The sequence below is a fragment of the Tympanuchus pallidicinctus genome, unplaced genomic scaffold, assembly GCF_026119805.1.
Source record: "Tympanuchus pallidicinctus isolate F22 unplaced genomic scaffold, pur_lepc_1.0 scaffold3, whole genome shotgun sequence".
NCBI lineage: Eukaryota > Metazoa > Chordata > Aves > Galliformes > Phasianidae > Tympanuchus > Tympanuchus pallidicinctus.
The window spans coordinates 27,413,148-27,431,377 of NW_026294747.1; the positions used below are offsets into that span (position 1 = coordinate 27,413,148).

Below are 18,230 nucleotides of genomic sequence, written 5' to 3' on the forward strand. Positions count from 1 at the left end.
GAAGAAGAGGACATTAAAGCTTGAGATAGTGTCAAATTTCAGAGGTGAAATGGTTCAGATATATTGAAAGCTGAAGTAGAGAGGACCCCAATAATGTTGAATACTGATATGTCTTCTGATTCTTGAGACTGCTGTTTATTGTGAGAAACAGCAGTCAGCGCCATCCTCGAATGAGTTTTTGTTTGAGGCCTGTGGTTATTCCAATGAAATATTGCTAGAGGCTGTTTTATTTTAGTTTGAATTTAGACAAACGAAATATTATGTGAATATTCAGGAGATTGGCTGGCAGATGAACTGTGATAAATTTTACTGGAGCAACTGTGATGTTACTTTTCCATTTCTAAGTCAACCCTCTGTTCACTGGTGCAAGCTGTCGGATACCATTACCACAGTGGTTAACACCTGTAGTTATAGATTGATATAATTGATTGTAGTATATTATTGCGAAGATGTCAAATTGATGAGCTGTGACAGCTGAAGCACAGACAAACTGGCTGTTCTTATCTCTTTCTGCTTCTCCACATACACATGCTCCACCTCTGCCAGAAATTATTTCCATTGGAGGAGTCAGGAACTCTTCAGCTGCTCCATCAAAATTCGCAGAGATCATCTGCCAGGGCTGCAAGTCTGACTCTTGGATCCTCTGTAAAGAGTTGCTTTGCATGGCCTACATGTACCATCTGTTATCTCTCTGTCAGTAAAATGGGGCTAACTATATTTATTCACTCAAAAATGTTGATTTTTTTTTTTTTTTTTAAAGGCCTGAAAGAAGTGCAGGTCCTAAAATCTGTTGATTCCCTCCTCTTCTATAAGTTGCTGAAGTTGGAGTTGGAATATAACTTCCATGATTTGACTACTACTACTACAAAAAAATTAAAATTAAAATATAGAAACTGGCATGAAGGGCACATAACTTTATTCATTATGTAAATAATATTGCCAACAACTAATAGCTTGGAATCTGAGGAATTTTCAGTCAAAAAAACCCTTGACAATGAAGGAGAAAAGATTTTCTACTTCAGGATAAATTGAATTCCATTCAAGGAATTTCAAGCATCCTTCCTTTGAAGGAGCGGCTGTGTAGCAGGCACCATATTAAGCTGCTTCAAAAATGGGCGTCTGGAACTGAGTGGATACTAGTTGCATGTGATCTCAAGAGAAAAAGACACCAAGGAAATTCCTGTCTCTTCTTGATCCATGAGCACTGGGAGCAGTGAAACTTCTTCCACAAGAAGTGGAAGATCTCCTCTTATTAAACTACTTGGGATTTTTTTTTAATTTTTTTTTTTTTTTTAGTCCTAGGTATATGCAAAATTGAAATTACAGGGAAATAAATTTTTCTCTGCAGGCCTATTCTGACAGCTTAGGACACCTTAACTGTGCTCCTCTGTATGGAGTCTGCACTATTTCATACTCATAAGTATAACTGGAAGGAATGGCAGATACTTTCTGTCTTTTCAATCATTTTAGCTACTGTTATCAAAAGCAGAGATGATATATAACGAAGTTGCATATAAAATTAAAAGGGAATCTTCTTAACTGGAGAAACTAGCCTACATTTTTAATTGATGAAATACATAAACATTAGTGTAGTTTTACTAGGTATAAATTTTGCCTATAACATATAATGAACAGTTTCTGTTGCAATTAATGGTTGAAGGACACTTACCCATAAGTGACTCATTTTTTTTATACCATAGAAAAGATGAGCTACTGCAGTAATCCACGGCTGTTACAGTTTAATCAGGGCTTGTATAGAGAGCAAGTAGGTATAGAGAACTCTGATGCCTCATTAGTCAGAGAGAAACTTTCTTGTATTTATTCTATTGGGGCAAATGAATTGAAAGATATATGGGATGAATGGAAATTGTGTCATATGAACACTTAAAAATCATAATTGGTAAAGTCTTGCACCTGAACTTCTGGCTTTAATATACACTGGAAAAGCTTCACAGCTTGATATCATAACTACAAAGACATACTGAGCATAAAGACGTGTTTATTTTATTTCATTTTTTGTTGTTTTTTGGTTGGTTTTGTTTCTATTCTTCTGAATAAAATATGTGTGTTTCTTGAATATTTTTAAACAGTTGGTGTCAAATTAGGTAAATTAATATTCAGTGCAGAAAGTGGGGGGAAAAAAGTACTTTGCTGTCCCTTGAAAAGCGCAGCAGAAGCCAGTGGAATTACTTCGTAGCTGTGATCTTATTCTGCATGCATGTGATTAGTTTCCATTGTATTCAATGGAGGCAGTCAAAGAAAAATGACATGATTGTCTGCATACTTGGCTTGGTTTTCGTTAATACAAAAGAAATTACAATTCATGCTGTCACTTTGGGCCTTCTCAAAGGTTGCCAAACTCTGAAGGCTGGCAGCGTGAGCTGGCATCATTTGATGTGTGAGCCCAATGCATTTTGCTTATGGCACCTTTTTGCACCCTCCATTACTTTCTTAGGAAGCATTCTCTGAGCAGCGAGAAAGGTGCATTCAAAGGTGAGAGCTAAAGGTGTCCTGCTGCCTTGCAGTATATTCTTCCCTTTACTCAAGCTCAAACTGAATGAAGGATGAACAGTAGCACAGTTCAGTAGAAGTATTTGTTGAGCAGTAGAAAACTGAATGCATTGGTGCATTTGATTGTGGCTGGAAATGTCACATGCAGCTTTTCATGAAACTGAGCGCAGGGCTGGCCACTTGGCAACAGCACTGATCTTTTCACTGCTTTGGTTTTAATTTCAAAATAGAAAAAAAATTGAAATTCCCATTAAAAAAATTTTTTTCTCACCCTGATGTTTTTTAATCACTGAAGCATCACATTAACTGTTTGTATTTCTCTTTATAGGCAATGATGAGCAAGTTATACTCCATGATGTTGAAAGGTAAACAGTAAACACAATTCTTGTTTTTACTGCTTCATGAGCTGCACATTGGAGGAATTTATTTGGTTGTTTTAATTTAATGGTGTGAGAGAAGAGCATCGTTTTGATTTAATCCTGAAACATGCATTTTATTCATCTAAATTCATATCTGGAATAAAGTGTTCCTCTCCTCATTTATTAGTTTAAGTATTTGGTTTCTGCATCATTTTGACCTTGGTAAGGAGAGTGATTATTGAATACATATGCCCTCCTACGGGCACCATAGCAGGTTTTACATAGATTCAGAGCCAGATTAATCTGGCATATATACAAATATTCTGACACATAGCTGTGGTTGGTTTGTTTGTTTGTGCTGTGGTGTTTTGTTTGTTTTGTCCTTCCCCCTCCCTCCCCCTTTTCCCCACCAGAAACAAAAACCCACGAAAAACAAAAACCCACAAAAAACCTCAATCAACCAAAAACAGTTGAAAATTGAGCCTTGATTACTCAAGACTAGGCTTATTTTTTGAAGAAAATCTGTAAGTGAAAACTTTGATCTGTACTCATAACTTCTATAGGTTTAAGCATGACAACGGAAATAATGTGAACTCAAGAAAAGCGAGTTTAACGAAAATGAACAGGAGGAGAGAAGTGAAAGAGCGGAGAAATATAAAACCTTAAACCTTTTTAAATTTCTTAAATCCTGGTTGATGTAATCTGGACATACTTCTCGCTAGGTTATTCTGAATTCATTGTACATCTATGTTCCATCATACATAGTATCTACTTCTCTTGTAAATCTTGGTTGAGAGTTGCACAAAAGTAACTTTCCCTTGCTCTTCTAACGCTTTCTAATAATGCTGTTCTGTCTACTTGTCAGTTGGCAGCTGTGCTTGTTTTAATTAAAGTGTCAGAATTTTAGATGCTGATGTTGTGATTTTTGAAGCTTCTACAAGAACTTTGTTGCTGACAATTTTCTGTATAAAATAGTTGTTCTACTCTTGCTTAGATGTTAAAGCAAGTCTTCTTTAATTTTGATGTATTTTTAATGTGCTTTTGTTATCAATTTGTTGTCTTTTTTTTTTTTTTCTGTAACTGTGCTAAGTCTAGTTTTAATCTTATATATAATTCTTCCCTATAAAGCTGTTTGCACGATCTTCTGAATGGAAGGAACCTTTATTTGTCTGACGCTAATTCTAATTGACTTTTCCAGAAAGCTGCTCTATTGTCTTGCTTTATAACAGTGTTAATACTTAATCCATTAACTGCTTTTTCGTTCTTTAAAATGGCTGTTATTGTTTTTCTGGGCTTTTTGTTAATTGCCTATGGAATAAAATTAGATCTCTCACCAAGAGGAACAATTTACCGTATTGACAAAACACTGATTTTTGTATGATGTCGTTTTGGTGGAGTATCCAACAGATTCTATACAAACTATACTCCCTAAAGAATATTCCCCTGTGCTATGGCTGAAACTCAGACACTTGGTTGACTTATTTTTTTGTACTTCTTTCTGCTTTTCTACATGAGATAAAAGCATGGGTCTGATTTATCCTGGAGACCCAAGTAAGCCTGTTTGAAGAGTCAGCTGGAAAGTTGTTCTTTTGTGAACTTTGGCTGAACTTTTGGGTGATACAGAAGCCTGCATTGATGAATCAGCTTCTGTATTGTTTTCCTTACCAGTCTAAGCACTATAACTTGGTGCACAGGTCCTCAGACCTCTTTACCATTACCTCCTCCCAAGAATAATGGTTGCATGTCCTCTTGGTCACTCTACATGGCTTTTCATTGTGGTAGTTGTTGGTTTTTTTGTTTTTGTTTGGCTCACCCCAATTAAACATGAGGATCTTTATATGAAAATGAGCCTTATCGCTATTACCGTATAGGTAAAACTGCGTCTTTCTTCCAGCACCGAGACCTTGGATGTGTTTGCCCATGAAGATGCAGTGTACGGCCTTTCAGTGAGCCCAGTTAATGATAACATCTTTGCCAGTTCATCAGATGATGGCCGTGTTCTTATCTGGGATATCCGAGAGTCTTCTCATGGAGGTGAGATATTCAGAGAAAAGGATCGTGGATGTGGAAAGAACTTGGGATATGGACAAGGCAGGGAAAGCAAAAGCTATTTTTATCTGGATTATCAAAGCAGAGACTGTTGGAGAAGGGTGAAAATAATGCATAATTCTTGTGACTCATTCTAGGTAAACTGTGGTTTTTACAGTTCATTGTTACTGTCCTAAATCACCTCGTAAAGAACCTGCATGTAGCAAAGTGTAGCATAGAACTTGGTATGGGATAGGTTTTAACTTGAATTAATGAAGCAGTGTTTCTTCAATAAAAAACATCTTGCAAAACTTGAAACCAATTAGGAAAGTGGGTCAGGTGTTTGTTTTAGAACACTAGTTTTTGTATGTACCCTGGGATAAAAAATTTTTTTGGAAGTTTAAGAAGCTGTTATTTTCATTTGAAAAACTTCCCAAAGCTAATTATAGTTTTCCCCATTACACTAGGGTAATTTTGTGTGTTTTCTGGTTCTCTTGTGATGTGTAGGCAAAAAGTGACAGAGCAAAATCAGTTTATCTGGAAAAAAAAATGTTCTTGCATTTACGTGGAAACTTAGAGCCCTTATGACATAACAACTAAGAAGCTTAATTTTTATACTTCAACCTTCATTTTCTAAAACAAAACTGAGCACTTTTGGTTTACATAGCAAACCTGCAGCTTCCCAAGACACTTAACAATCTGGGTGTTACTGGTTTGCTATTTTTTGTTTTTATTTTTTCTCCTGGAGAATCTCAATTTAGGTCTGTATTTACATATGTATTTACGTATTCCACAGGACTGAAATACTTCAGTATATGAATATGTCAGTAAATTAAGTTATGCATTCACTCCTTCCTAAAGAACACAAAGCTGATAATTTAAAACTGAGCAGTTTGCAGGCATATAGAATCTGGTCCCTTCCATCATAGCTAGAGTGGCGTTTCTTCTGTAAGATGACTAAATACAATTGCCTCAGTTCATAGATTATGTTAGTCTTGCAAGGAAGTTGTTTGTGGTAATTTGTTTCCATTTCTTAATGAGTCAAACTTGCTGTTTAGCTGAACTAGGTTTTTGGTTGGTTGTTGTTCTCAGAGCTAGTGAGTTTGATAACATATTGAGATTGTAATTCTTCACCTTTTTGCCTAGGAAGTGAGAGCTGGAACAATATTCTTTCTAGTCTTGTATCAGTCTTCTAGCCTTGTGACATGACTAGCTCTTTAATGACCAAGCACAAGCAGAACAAGGTCTTCCTTGATAAGCCTCACCAGAATACTCACAATAGACTGCTTACTGATGCTCTCCCTATGCTGGATATATTGCCTTTGTACAAATAAAAATTAAGTGCATTACATCTAATTTTCTGAGTCTTACTGTGAATTCTGATTCTGCTGTGCAGTTGCTGTGCCCTTTTATCTCTGTCCCATCTGATAATTGTATTAATACTTCTGAAAAACAGCATGCACACTCAGGCGTGGGACATTTAATGAGAATGTCTACAATGTTTCTTCTCTGCATCATTCTCTGAAATGAACTAGTAACTTTCCTCTTGCTCAGAAATCCCTCGCTATTGCAGTGATGTCTTCTCTTCAGCCACTTGCTTAGCCACCACACAACTCCCTTTGCCAATCCCAACTGCCTGTAGCTAAACTTATACCACATGTGAAATGTAGTCCTGATTAGAACTGCTGTATTTTCCCTAAGTGAAAGGTCACTTGCTTTTTTAAAGGAAGAGCTAAATTAGTCTGATGTGGCTGTTCTAACTGGTAAATCCAAGATTCTCGTTTCATCCTCATTTTTCTATTTTTATAATATCCAAGTGATCAGACCTGGCACTTAATGTGGCTTCCAAGTTAGAAGTGGCAAAATGTTACTCACTGCATTCTCCTGAGCTCTGCGTTATAAAGATCTGTTAGGAGGGCTGCCTATTGTTGACAATTGGTGGAAGTGGACACTGCTTGAATTCATCTGTGTGAAACTGTTCAGTATTATAAGCTAATGCCTGATCTCATCTAAGTTTTTGAAATTGTAGGAACAATGTTTGCCCTTCTTTCCTACAATTAAACCTTTCTACTGCTTTACTCTTGCTGAGACTTTTAATGCAAATTCTGCACTGGTGGAAAATAGCGTGAAATAAATTTAGCTGTAGTATGTCTGGGGTTCTTTGAAGTAGTGTCTTAGGTTCTTTGAACCCCCCTATTTTTCATTAAAGTGACTTAGAGCCTTGTTAGTTTGGCTGCTGTAATATCTCTTTAATTTGTCAGGCTGAAAGGCATCTTTTGATATGTGGTTCCAGGCTATTTGAAATACAGGTGTAAAGGTGTAGTGGGGCTAAAAGGAGGATACAGATGGGGGCTGGACTGTCTCAGTTGTTTGCTATGCAGTAGTTTCAGGTATTAGGATATTTGGTAGAATTGCCTGAAACGTGTCTTAATGAGAAATGTGAGTAAAGAAAATGATGTGCCTTTGGAGGTGCTTGAGGGGCTAAAGGTGCCTGCACACAGTGACCTAAATAAGGGTAGTTACTGTCTCCTAAGCATATGAGCAACATAGTGATTGCATCAAACAGTGAAGTGGTAAAGACTGGCATAGTCTTGTTTCTTAGTTGAGTGAAAGCACGGCAGCATGCCACAAAAGAGGTACACAACAGAGACTTAAGCTATGCCTAAAGCTATAAAGCTAGCAGAAAGATACAGAGAAAGATGACAAAGTCAAGGCTTTTTCCCACTCTTTTTAGAGGCAGCATTTAGATGGAATGAATACAGCAGAGTAGCAAGCCAAGCACAGTCTTGTTATCCTACCCAAGCTGAGAGGAAGAGTATGGATAAGCATGTTTTTAATTCTATATGTGAACAGCAAACCCAACTATTAATGTTCTTGTTAGAGGAGCTCCCTCGCATACTTTTGTACAATTGCTGAATAGCACTTTAAAGAACTATCGCTTTCCTCAGGGATGGCAACTTACTTTTAGAGTGCTGTCCCATACAATTTTTCTCACTTCTTGTGGTATTAAACTCCAATGTAAGCAATTGCTACTATATTTATAGTTTGGGTGATCATCAATGGCTGTGAAGGCTTCCAGACATACATGGTCTTTGCTAGGAAACTTTGAGAAGTCCCCCGTATGATCCTTCTTAGATGACCATGTGACCATGAACCTTAAGAAGATTCAAATGCTTTATTTTTTTATGTGACTGTTTTTAAACTCAAAATTCTCAAAATTTCATAAGTAAAACAATGCTTTGAAATCCAGTATGAACCTTTCTGTATTCGTACAAAGTTAATGTACACGTGAGTGGATTTTAAAACTTCAGTTTTTATATTGCTTTGGATTTGTCAGCTTTAGAAGTTGTTTGAACATGTCTCTATATCTTCAGATCTTGTTATACTGTTTCCATGCTGAGCTGCCAAACTCATTGCATCAAACAGTTGTATGCCTTGTTTGTTCTTATGTCTGAAATCACAACTTTTTCAACAGAGCCCTTCTGCTTGGCACACTACCCATCAGCCTTTCACAGCGTGATGTTTAATCCAGTAGAACCCAGATTACTGGCCACTGCCAACTCTAAGGAAGGTGTGGGACTCTGGGATATTCGTAGGCCTCAGAGGTAAGTTTTGGCTATCCTGCTTTTAGGCCATGTAATGTGTTTCTCTTAAGTGATGCCACTATTTTTAAGTTGGAGCATACAGTAGTAAGAAAAAGATACAGAATGTATTTAACAGCAATGTTAGTAATGGTGAATTAAATTATTTTACATAATTACACTTTTTTATGCATACTATCTAGTGTGGATTCCAAGTGGGGCTAGATCTTTAATGTTAAGTGATGTTTTAGAAAGCTACCTGGCCTTGTCATTGCAGGATTAGTTCAGGCTGTTGTCAAGTTCTTGTTATGTATAGCATCGGCTTGAAATAAGAAGAGAAGAAACCATGGTGAGATGCTACATGGCTTACAGTTTCTTTGTTTTTTTTCTACCTGGCAATATTTGCAGTGGCTGGAGCTAGAGTCAGCTTTTTGCACAGCCTCTAAGAGTTTTATGACTTCCTAGACACCTGGATAATCAGTTTGGCTTCATAGGATTTTAAACAAATTTACATCTAAAAAGAATAAATTTACAGTATGAAGTGTGGTTAGACTGGGTTCTAAAATGGACTTTGCAATGTCTGATACCAGAGTTACGTGTGTATTTTAAGCAAATAGTGCTCTTTTTTTTTTTTTTTTTTTCTCCTTTAAAATATATATATATATTTACAACTCTTATGTCTGCAAATTCCCAGTTACGAATGGAAACAGATTAATTACAATGAAGTGAAAAGAAAGGAAATCTGTAGTTTTTACAATACAGTAGGCTCAACAATTTAAAACGTTCCATCGAATACACTGGACTTTCTGTTTATCAGCAAACGTCATGGAATACCTAGATGTGTATCACTAAAAATAATTGTTGAGTTTGTACTGTACAGAGAGAAAAAGCAATATCATATGGAGTTACTTGTAACTGGCTTAGAAAAAATCCAAAATGTTTAGGCATTACAACAGCAACCAAATAATGGTTTTGGGGGATTTTATTACTCCTAAACTGTAAACATTAATGGTTTGAGTTGAGATTTGTTTGTAAACTAGAATCAAAACTTGATTGCTGATGCTGGTGACTCTAAAACTCTTTCATTTGTAAATTTTGCCAGCATTCCTGTTACCAGCTGTTGTGCATTCTGCTATTGCATTAAGTTTGATTAAATTAACTAGAAGAAAGGTGCTAGATCAAGCCAAATATAAAATAATTATAATGTAATTGAATTGGTAATGCTTATTAGCACGCAGTTTGTATTTCTTCAGGTTTAGCACATGTATGAAAGACTTCTTAACTTCTGATAAATCTGAATTCTGATGTCTTTTCTTTGAATGATGAAGGGGGTGATGAAAGTTTACCTTAAGCCTTCAGCCTGAGGTTATAACTTTGAATAAATTAAATGGGTGGAAGTTTGTATTCATATGTTCGATGGACAAGAACTACTTTCTTCTGAGTCTTAATCTAATCAAAGTAAATCTTTCCAATTAAAAATCTAAGTGCTGGCAGTGACACACCATACCTTGTAACAACTGTGCTGAAGTTCCTGGGTGGGTAGGTCATGCTGCTTTTTGCCATGTTTAGAGGAATGTAACACCTCACTTCAGAGGTGGATATACACAACATATAGTGTGCAGCTGATTCTTAACACTGAATAGCCAGCATTTGTACATGCTAAGTATGTACAGTCTCTTGTGACTAATGGGCATCATGCCTGCAGCCTTCTGCATGTCTGAGAAATTGCAAAAAGAATAGTAAGTGCCATTCTTACATTAAGTGATATTTGGAGTCTCGGACTGAGCAAGCTGTAAATTAATGCAAGTGAAAAGAGTTTACTTTTAGCTGTCATCTTCTGGGATGGGCATCAGCTTTCCTCCTTTGCATGACAGAGAGCCCAAAACATGTTGAAAAGGGTATCTTTTGGTGGTAGAAAAGAAAATGGCGTATGGTGCTGTGCTGTCATTACAATTTGCTTCCAAGAAACTCTTAAGGAGGAGGAATCTTTGGAATGGGCTGTCCATCTTATGCTGGTTTGCTGCCAAAGCCAAGTCCTCAGATTTAACTAAATTGAATTATCTGCTGATGTAGTTTGTTTTCATGGAATTTTTGATTTATAACATATTTGGAGCCAATTCACCTTGTCTTGTAAGGAAACAATTTTATAATGTATAGATCAGTTAAGATATAATCCTCATTCCAAACATAATGTCAAATGGAAGCCAAAATTCAGATTTTTGTTTTTAGCTCTTAATTTATTACCATCTCTTCTAGAGAAAATATGCTGTGAACTTAATTATATTTAGAAATAAATAAAAAACTATCAAGAGTGAAGAAACCCACATGGTGCTGTAAGTACTTGAGATAAACTTTACACAGAACTGGAGTTGCTATGCGAGTCGATTTTCATCTATTTTCTATACTAGTGGTAATACTGAAAGATGCAAAATGTAATTTCAGGTAAGATAAGTTCCAAAAGCCTTTTGATGGATAAGAAATTTTATAGGGATAAGGGGCTAAACAGCCCTGAAGTTCTCCATAAGATCAGAATAAACAGGAAGCTGCTTGTGTAAGTGCATGCCAGAATACTAGCACAGCAAGAAGGGTTACTGCATCAGCTGCTTGTTTTCAAGAGTTTGCTAATGGTAGAAATTCTCTACTTTGTTGTTGTTATTTTATAGAAATATCTCAGAAAATGTAATGCTATGTAAGGTGTGGGAAGGAAGAATGATCACATTCTAATGACTTTCTGCAACTGCAGCAATAGGGTTTATGCACCTGGAAGTAGGGAGTTCTCCACTTACTGTAACCAAAACTAAAATAACATCCACAAATAACCTTTGGATGCCACATGGATGAAACTGCAATATATAGAGGTCACTCTGAAAGTAATGCCTCTTATATTCCATAGAATTCCTTGCATATTCCTTCCATAGAAACTATAAGAGCTCCAAAGAGTACAATAACGCTGTTTGATAGAGCAAATTCTCAGCTACAAAACACTGATCTTGCTATCTTGCTGCCCAAGGCAGGTTAACTTTGCATTTTTCAAAGCTCGCTCACAGCTTGGTGTCTCTTCTTCTGTCTCAGGTAATCTTAGTGCAACAGCTGAGAATCTTTACCATCCCTGCTCCAGCATTAATAGGATCTGAATGTGGTGGGCTGGCTTATTAAAGGCAGTGTGTGATGCATCTTAAAATGGAACTCATGGAATTCTAGCATGATTTTGAGTTGACTGATTCTTCAAATACTGTCTTTCCTTTTTTTTTAAAGTATGCTAGTATTGCTGTTTATTCACGTGCAAGTTAAACTACAAGCAACTGTTTAGTTTAAAAAACTAAATCTTTTAAAATCAAGCTGAAGAGCCTAAAGATGTTAATTAGTGAAGCTGTTGTAAGGCGCTCACACCACTAGATGGCGCCTAGAAGCTGTGCAAGAAAGCCACTTCTGTGTATCACAAAAAATACATTGTGGATATGTATTACAAACCTATTTCAAGCAGTAATATTACTCAAGGTATTTTTTTCTTACTCCCATACCTTTTTTTATTTTTCTCCTTCACACAGCTCCATGACCTTTTGTCTTTTTATTTTATTTATTTATTTTCTGGAGTCAAAGCTGTGTGAGTTATTTTTGTCCCTCCCCTGGAATGGCCCAGTGATTAGCATAGATGATGGGAAAGAGTATTCTTTCTTCTGTGCTAATAGCTTTATTAGGCTAAAATGCAAGAATCTCTCTACCTATATTAGTCTGGGGAAGTAGAAGTCTTGCAAGGGTTGATGTTGGATTGACATACTGATGTGTAACTGGAAAAGGTAGGTGAACTTTAGGATTCACAAGTCCTTTTTTAGGTATGGAAAAGAAGCAGTAGCTCTTGAAACTATGTAAATTATAGCATAGTTCTTCAGAGTTTAGTTAGATGCACATCAAGCAGACCATCTTTGCAAAAGAGGGCTGGGTATTAGAGGTTTGTGGTGGTAGTGGGTGAGAGTACAAGAAGGAGGGAAGAAAGGGAGATGATGGGCATTTGCTGTTCTGCCTGTGCTACACGTGGTGTATTTCACCTGTGGAACAGAAAAGAGTGTTGAGAACTTGTGTAGTGGCAGGGAAGATATTAAAGGCTGTAAAACCATCATTGTAATTGACTCCTTAGGTATAGATCTCCAGCAGTTATCAGTTTTAGCTTTCAGGCTCATACCTGGTCCTGGTATGACTCTTGACTCTTTAAAGATGATGTCAGAAGAACAAAGCACGTACATGAACATTCCTTAGAAAATGGCTGCTAAGTGTCATTAGCCTTTCTAGCTTACCTTCTGGATTTCACTCTAGCTGTCGCCTAGTAGCTGGTCACCTAGTTTGATCTGTGTGCTGCCAAGATGTCTGGTATGTACTGAGCTTCTGGATTTGCAAATGTGGGATCCAGTTGTTGATGGTTGTGCTACAGATGTTAGTCCAGGAGTAGTCATGAGCATTGCTTCTGACAGCGAGGCTTGGGGTTGTTAGGAGGATAAAATTGAGAGGGAATCTTTGTTCAAAGCAATGTCTTTGGTTGTATCTGTTTTATCCTTACAGATTTTTAATCTTTGGGATGACAGGAATTTGTGATGGTTTAAGGTTTTTCTTTGACAATTTTGCATTTTGACCCTGCATGTAAAGCAAGGAAGCCTGTGATGCTACTGATCAATTGTAATCCCAACACATGCGCATTACCAAAGCTCCTGTGGATGGAGAAGAAGCCCTCTCTCTATTGCTGAATCTTCAGCTACCTGTTTGAATTATTTCAGTGCAGTAATAACGTGCTGTGTGTTGCTGCTTTGAGACCTCTGCCAGTCCTGTTCTGAGCAGAGCACTATAGCAATGAGTGGAGAAAAATGTGTGTTTCTTGGCAACCATTTTTCCTTGTCAAGCTTAACAGTTCATTTGTTTCTCTTCTCAGTTGAAACATTTTTTTACAAATTTTGATTCATTTTGTACTGCCTAAAGTAACTAATTTAGCTAGGTTAGAACATCAATTTTAATTTCTCTTTAGACACTTACTGGTATAGATCAACTATACCACTTCAAATAGTTAAGTAGTTATTTATCCTCGCTCACAGTGCAGGAAATAGAACTTGCCTGCATTTGTAGAATCCTGATCTGATTTGCTTCTGTGTTACTGAGGCAGCTCAACTGATTTTTTTTTTTGTGTCCCAGCCTGGAATTTGAAGATTTCCTGACCAGTTCCAATGTAGTGTACTTGCCCCAAATGACACAGAAAGTAAACATAGATTTTTCCCCCACCTCTCCCTCCATTTGTTTTCTATTATTTCTTTAAGACCTTACTTTGTTACAGAAAGTGAATTTATCATTGAAGTTTCTGAAGAATTATTCTTTTATGGAAATCTTTGGAATGTATTGAAGGAACTGTTGAATGGTTATGGTATGGTATCTTAATGGGATGCTTTTTGGATTTGTTTTCCTCGTTGCAATCATAAATAAATCTCCAAACTGTTTGCCACAGATTCTAGGCAAAATCAGATGACAAATTCCCCTTTTTAGGGCAGTAAAGGAAAAAGGGAGAACTTTCAAATATACCTTTTTGACTTTACACAAAGAGAAAAGGTTACAATTATTAAAGCTTTATGTGAGTGATATCTCTGCTGAGCAGATCACTTTTCTGCACTTGCATTCTTCGTGGTTGCCACTTTGAGCCAGTAGAGTCTTGACTACCATTTAATGATTTAATGTTCCCAGATGATTTGTATTCCAAAACTCAAGCTGATCAACTAATGGTTTTGTGGGTTTTTTTTGTTTGTTTGTTTGTTTGTTTTGTGTTGTTTTTTTTTTTTTAAAGAGTAATTGTTGGTAGTTCAGCTTTAAATTCTTTGGTGTTGTTCTCAAACACTTTCTCACACAATCTATAGTCAGTTCTGCAAGGTGCTATTTCTGGCCAGGGTGAGTAATAGCCTGTAGAATTCAGAGATCAGAAAAAGAGAATAATTATGAGATGATTTAAATGGTTTGCTTGTGATAGTGGACAGTTGTTCTTTATTTTGTGTTGTCTGTCTTCTCGTTTTTAATCTGGCGAAATGTTTTTTTTCTTTTCTTGCAAAACTGTTTCATTACTAGATCTTATTTATTACTGAAATTATAGTAACACCTAGAGAATTCAAGTGGAATGAGAATAGGGCACTTTTGTGCCTGCTGACTCACATCTGCAGTGAGGGCAAGGATAGGCTGGTGAGAATGTTTGCGAACAGGTCTGTAATAAGACTAAAACACAAAGGAGAGCTGTAGGAGGATGAGAAATACTCAAGCAAACAGGTTGTTGTTGTCATATCCTAATGAATGCTTAATTGCTATAGTAGCCTTAAGCCCTGGAAGGATAAAAGTAGTGCAGATGAGGGGGGAGTACTTTACGCTTGTGCTCTGTCATCCTATTGAAAATAATGAAATTCTGCAGGTTGTGGGTTTTTGTTTGTTTTTATGACTGAAGGTAGAATAAAGGAAAATGATGCTTTCTGGAGAATTGCCGAAGACCACTGATGAAGCAACATTAGTGTTCAGCTGCTCAACTAGATAATAAGGGTTAAACCACACAAGCATTTGCTGTTACAAGGTCTGGCTGCTCTAATACGTAAATGTGTTGATGTCTGACGTTCATAAAGTTCCAGATTCCGAAGTTAATTATCAGATAAGAATCGCCCTTATTTAAATAATAATAATTATTGCCCTCTTGGCTTGAAGGGAAAGATGAAACTTTTGTTCACTTTAAAGTTTGCCAAGCACAGAAATGTACTGATGTTGGAGATTCCTTTTTTATATTTATTTACATGTTCCTGAGCCCAACAGTAAAGATTAGAAAGAATGACATGTTCTTGAACATACAGGATCTTCACCCTAAATTCCCCACTTTTCCAGTCTTGGTGGATGCATGTGATTTTACTTGTGTATACTTTCTGAAGATAAGCCCCTCCTTTGTCTGCTAGTGTGGTCACTCTATTTTAGATGCCCATCAGATTGGTCAGGCATGATCTGCACCTGGTGAAGCTGTGCTGGCTGCCTTAGATTGGGCTCTTCCTAAGTGTTTGCCCCAGATTAAGTAAGAACTGTGTGGGTTTCTATACATGCACAGAATTTTTCTTCCCTAACTAAAAGCGCAAACCTTTCTGCATTTTTCCAACACTGTATTCCAAGATATTTTTTTTTAAGTTTCTCAATATAGTGGTTACAGAAATGCTGACAAACACACTTGTATGCAATCATATGTATTAGTTACAAGCATTCAACACATTTTTTTCCTTTTAAGGTCATTCTTTCATTAAGTTAGCATCACACACTGCTGTTCATGATACCAGCACTTTCTCCCTTCCTTCCTTCCTTCCTTCTCTCTATTTCCCAAGCACAGTGTCTGTACTGCAGTTCATTGTTGCATTTGTAGCCTATCAAGAAAAACTACTCAATCACTGTATTTAATGGTGCTATTTAATTCAGTCATGCGTACATTTTTTAATTCTACCTGGACACTGATCTTTCAATTCTATTCATGACCACTGTCTGTCAAACTAACTCTTGAATAGTCTGGGTTAAACTTATGTTGCCAGTCAGGCAACTGGCCTTCCAAAAAAGGATTAAATTATTTATTTATTTATTTTAAGGTGAAGTAGGGGAGAGGAGGAGAGGGAAACTCCTGTATCAGGTATTGTCTTTTCCTACAGAGGAAATGTTTAAGTGATGCAAATTCTGACTGCAGTGAGACTGCTGCTTCCCTTGCCCCACAGGCTGCCAGTAGAAATGGATTTATTTACATTAGTAGGGCCAGTATTGGATTGAAAGCCTTCCATTGTTTGGCTGAGCTGGTGTTTAGTTAACACTTGAGAGCTGTCTGCATCCAGCAGATCTGACTGTGGAAATGGACAGTTGTATGCAATATGGTCATTCTCTCCCTCCTCAGCCTCCCTCCAGCACCAACACGTGTTTGGACTGTAATGTTCCATCTGTGAACTAGACTTTTCTCTTAATCGCACAAGATGGCTTTTTGGAATTTGGAAATGTGCTCATCTCTTTCTGTGTTGATTCCTGAGCTGGTAAGCAAACGTTAACATTCCACAGCTACCTGGGCGAACCAAATTTGGAAGAAGTCTAATGCCAGGAGAAGCCTGGGAGTGGTGCGTGAAGGTGATGCCTGTGGCACAGAGTGGGTGCTGCCCATCTTGCTCAGACATGCCCTTTTAGGATTGCCCTCAGACTTTTCAGCTACTGTCCCAATCTGGGTCTTTAGGATGAGTGTTTTGCTTTTAGTCTGACATGTCAGATGTGCTTTTTGTAGCTGCAAAAAGGTGTTGATTTCTTTGTGGGGACATGAAATAAAGAGCAGGCAGAAGTGGTAGTTCTAACATGAAAAATGTATCCAAGCACGTCTACAGTGGCCCACCTAGTCCTGACAGAAAAAGATCCTGAAGTAACACTGACTAAAGGTATGAAGTGGCATCGTGATGCCATCTGAAAAGTGCCACCACTGAATTTTACCACTGAACATGCTGAAGTACAGCTTTTTCCTCCTCTCCCTACTGCTTCCTCGACAAAGTGCTGCCTTGGTTCTGGTTTTAATTCATTGCAGACTGAGTATACTCTTGATTATTAATAAGTATTAGTAACAGTTTTAATTCTGTAAGAATAACATAACTTTCCCTAGCTTCTTTCTTGGATATTCTTTCTTTCTTTTTTCCTGCAGTTTTAACAGAGACAAAATATACTAGAAGATGTCTTAGGAATATTTTTTTTTTCTGAAGCCAAAATGATTGTTCTGTAATCAACTATATTTATAATGGAAGATCATTAGCACCTCCATTCTAGATACCTAATCTGTGCAGCACGGAGTAAAATACAGAGGCAGAGAGATGTCATAAGATGCATGAACTCAGTTTGTGAGTTGGGCTCCTAGCTCTTTCACCAGTATGGACCCGTGAGTTATTTTCTCCATCATACTTCTAACCACATTTCTCAGACATTCTCTCTTAAGATTAGCAATTGAACAAATACTTCTGCTATGTTTGGTCAGGAAATTAATGTCTGGGGGGGGAGAGGGGGAGGTTAGTGTCATTTTTTTTTCTCTTCATCCTCACTTAACTACATACTGCCTCTTTGTCATAGCTTGTTAAAAGCAAACACTTTAATGAGCTCTGGTTGAAAAGTTGGGTTACAGAGAGGCAGACAGGAGCAAGCAGAACACAGCAGGTTGGGAAAAACAGAGAACTCTTGTTTTGTGCTTAGTGAAGGAAAAAAAAGTCTGATTCTGGAGACAGAATTGAGACAAGTGAAGAAAGCAGTCAGCATGTTGCTCTTGTATGTGAGTGCTAAATGCCTATTTTAACACTTCTTTATCAGCCTTTATCAGTCTTTTTTTTAATCTGTGGGTTTTATCTATTTTTTTTCTTTAAGGCAAACATTGTGCTCAAGGGCAGCTCAAATTATTTCCATTACATGTGTGGCTAAGCTGTGTGAAGTAGGCAAAACTATCAGCCTTTTGAGGGATCTTAACTATGTAACTTCATAATACTTGGCTTCTCATATTTGTACATGATCATAATTTCTGAAGTTCTGCTCTTTTTCACTTCAGTTAATTTCAGTAGTATAATGTTCTTTTAGAGCTTTATTTCACAGAAGTTACTGAAACATGATACAAAATTCTACTTCAAGAAGTGTTTTATTTGATAGCTTAGGCTGCTGTAGGAGCCTAACAAAAACATCTATGTGCAGAATGGAAGCTAGTTTAGTGTTACACTGCTAT

At 37.1% G+C, this 18,230-nt stretch overlaps 1 protein-coding gene across 3 annotated transcripts in view; it reads left to right on the top strand.

Moving 5' to 3' along the window:
• Positions 1-18,230, top strand: part of DCAF5 (DDB1 and CUL4 associated factor 5) — a 67,796-nt gene that overhangs the window by 14,084 nt on the left and 35,482 nt on the right. For all 3 annotated transcript variants that reach the window (XM_052696886.1, XM_052696888.1, XM_052696887.1), the window contains exons 3-5: positions 2,840-2,876; positions 4,765-4,904; positions 8,374-8,503. In XM_052696886.1, coding sequence (XP_052552846.1) covers positions 2,840-2,876; positions 4,765-4,904; positions 8,374-8,503 — 307 coding nt within the window. The remainder of the gene's footprint in view (positions 1-2,839; positions 2,877-4,764; positions 4,905-8,373; positions 8,504-18,230) is intronic.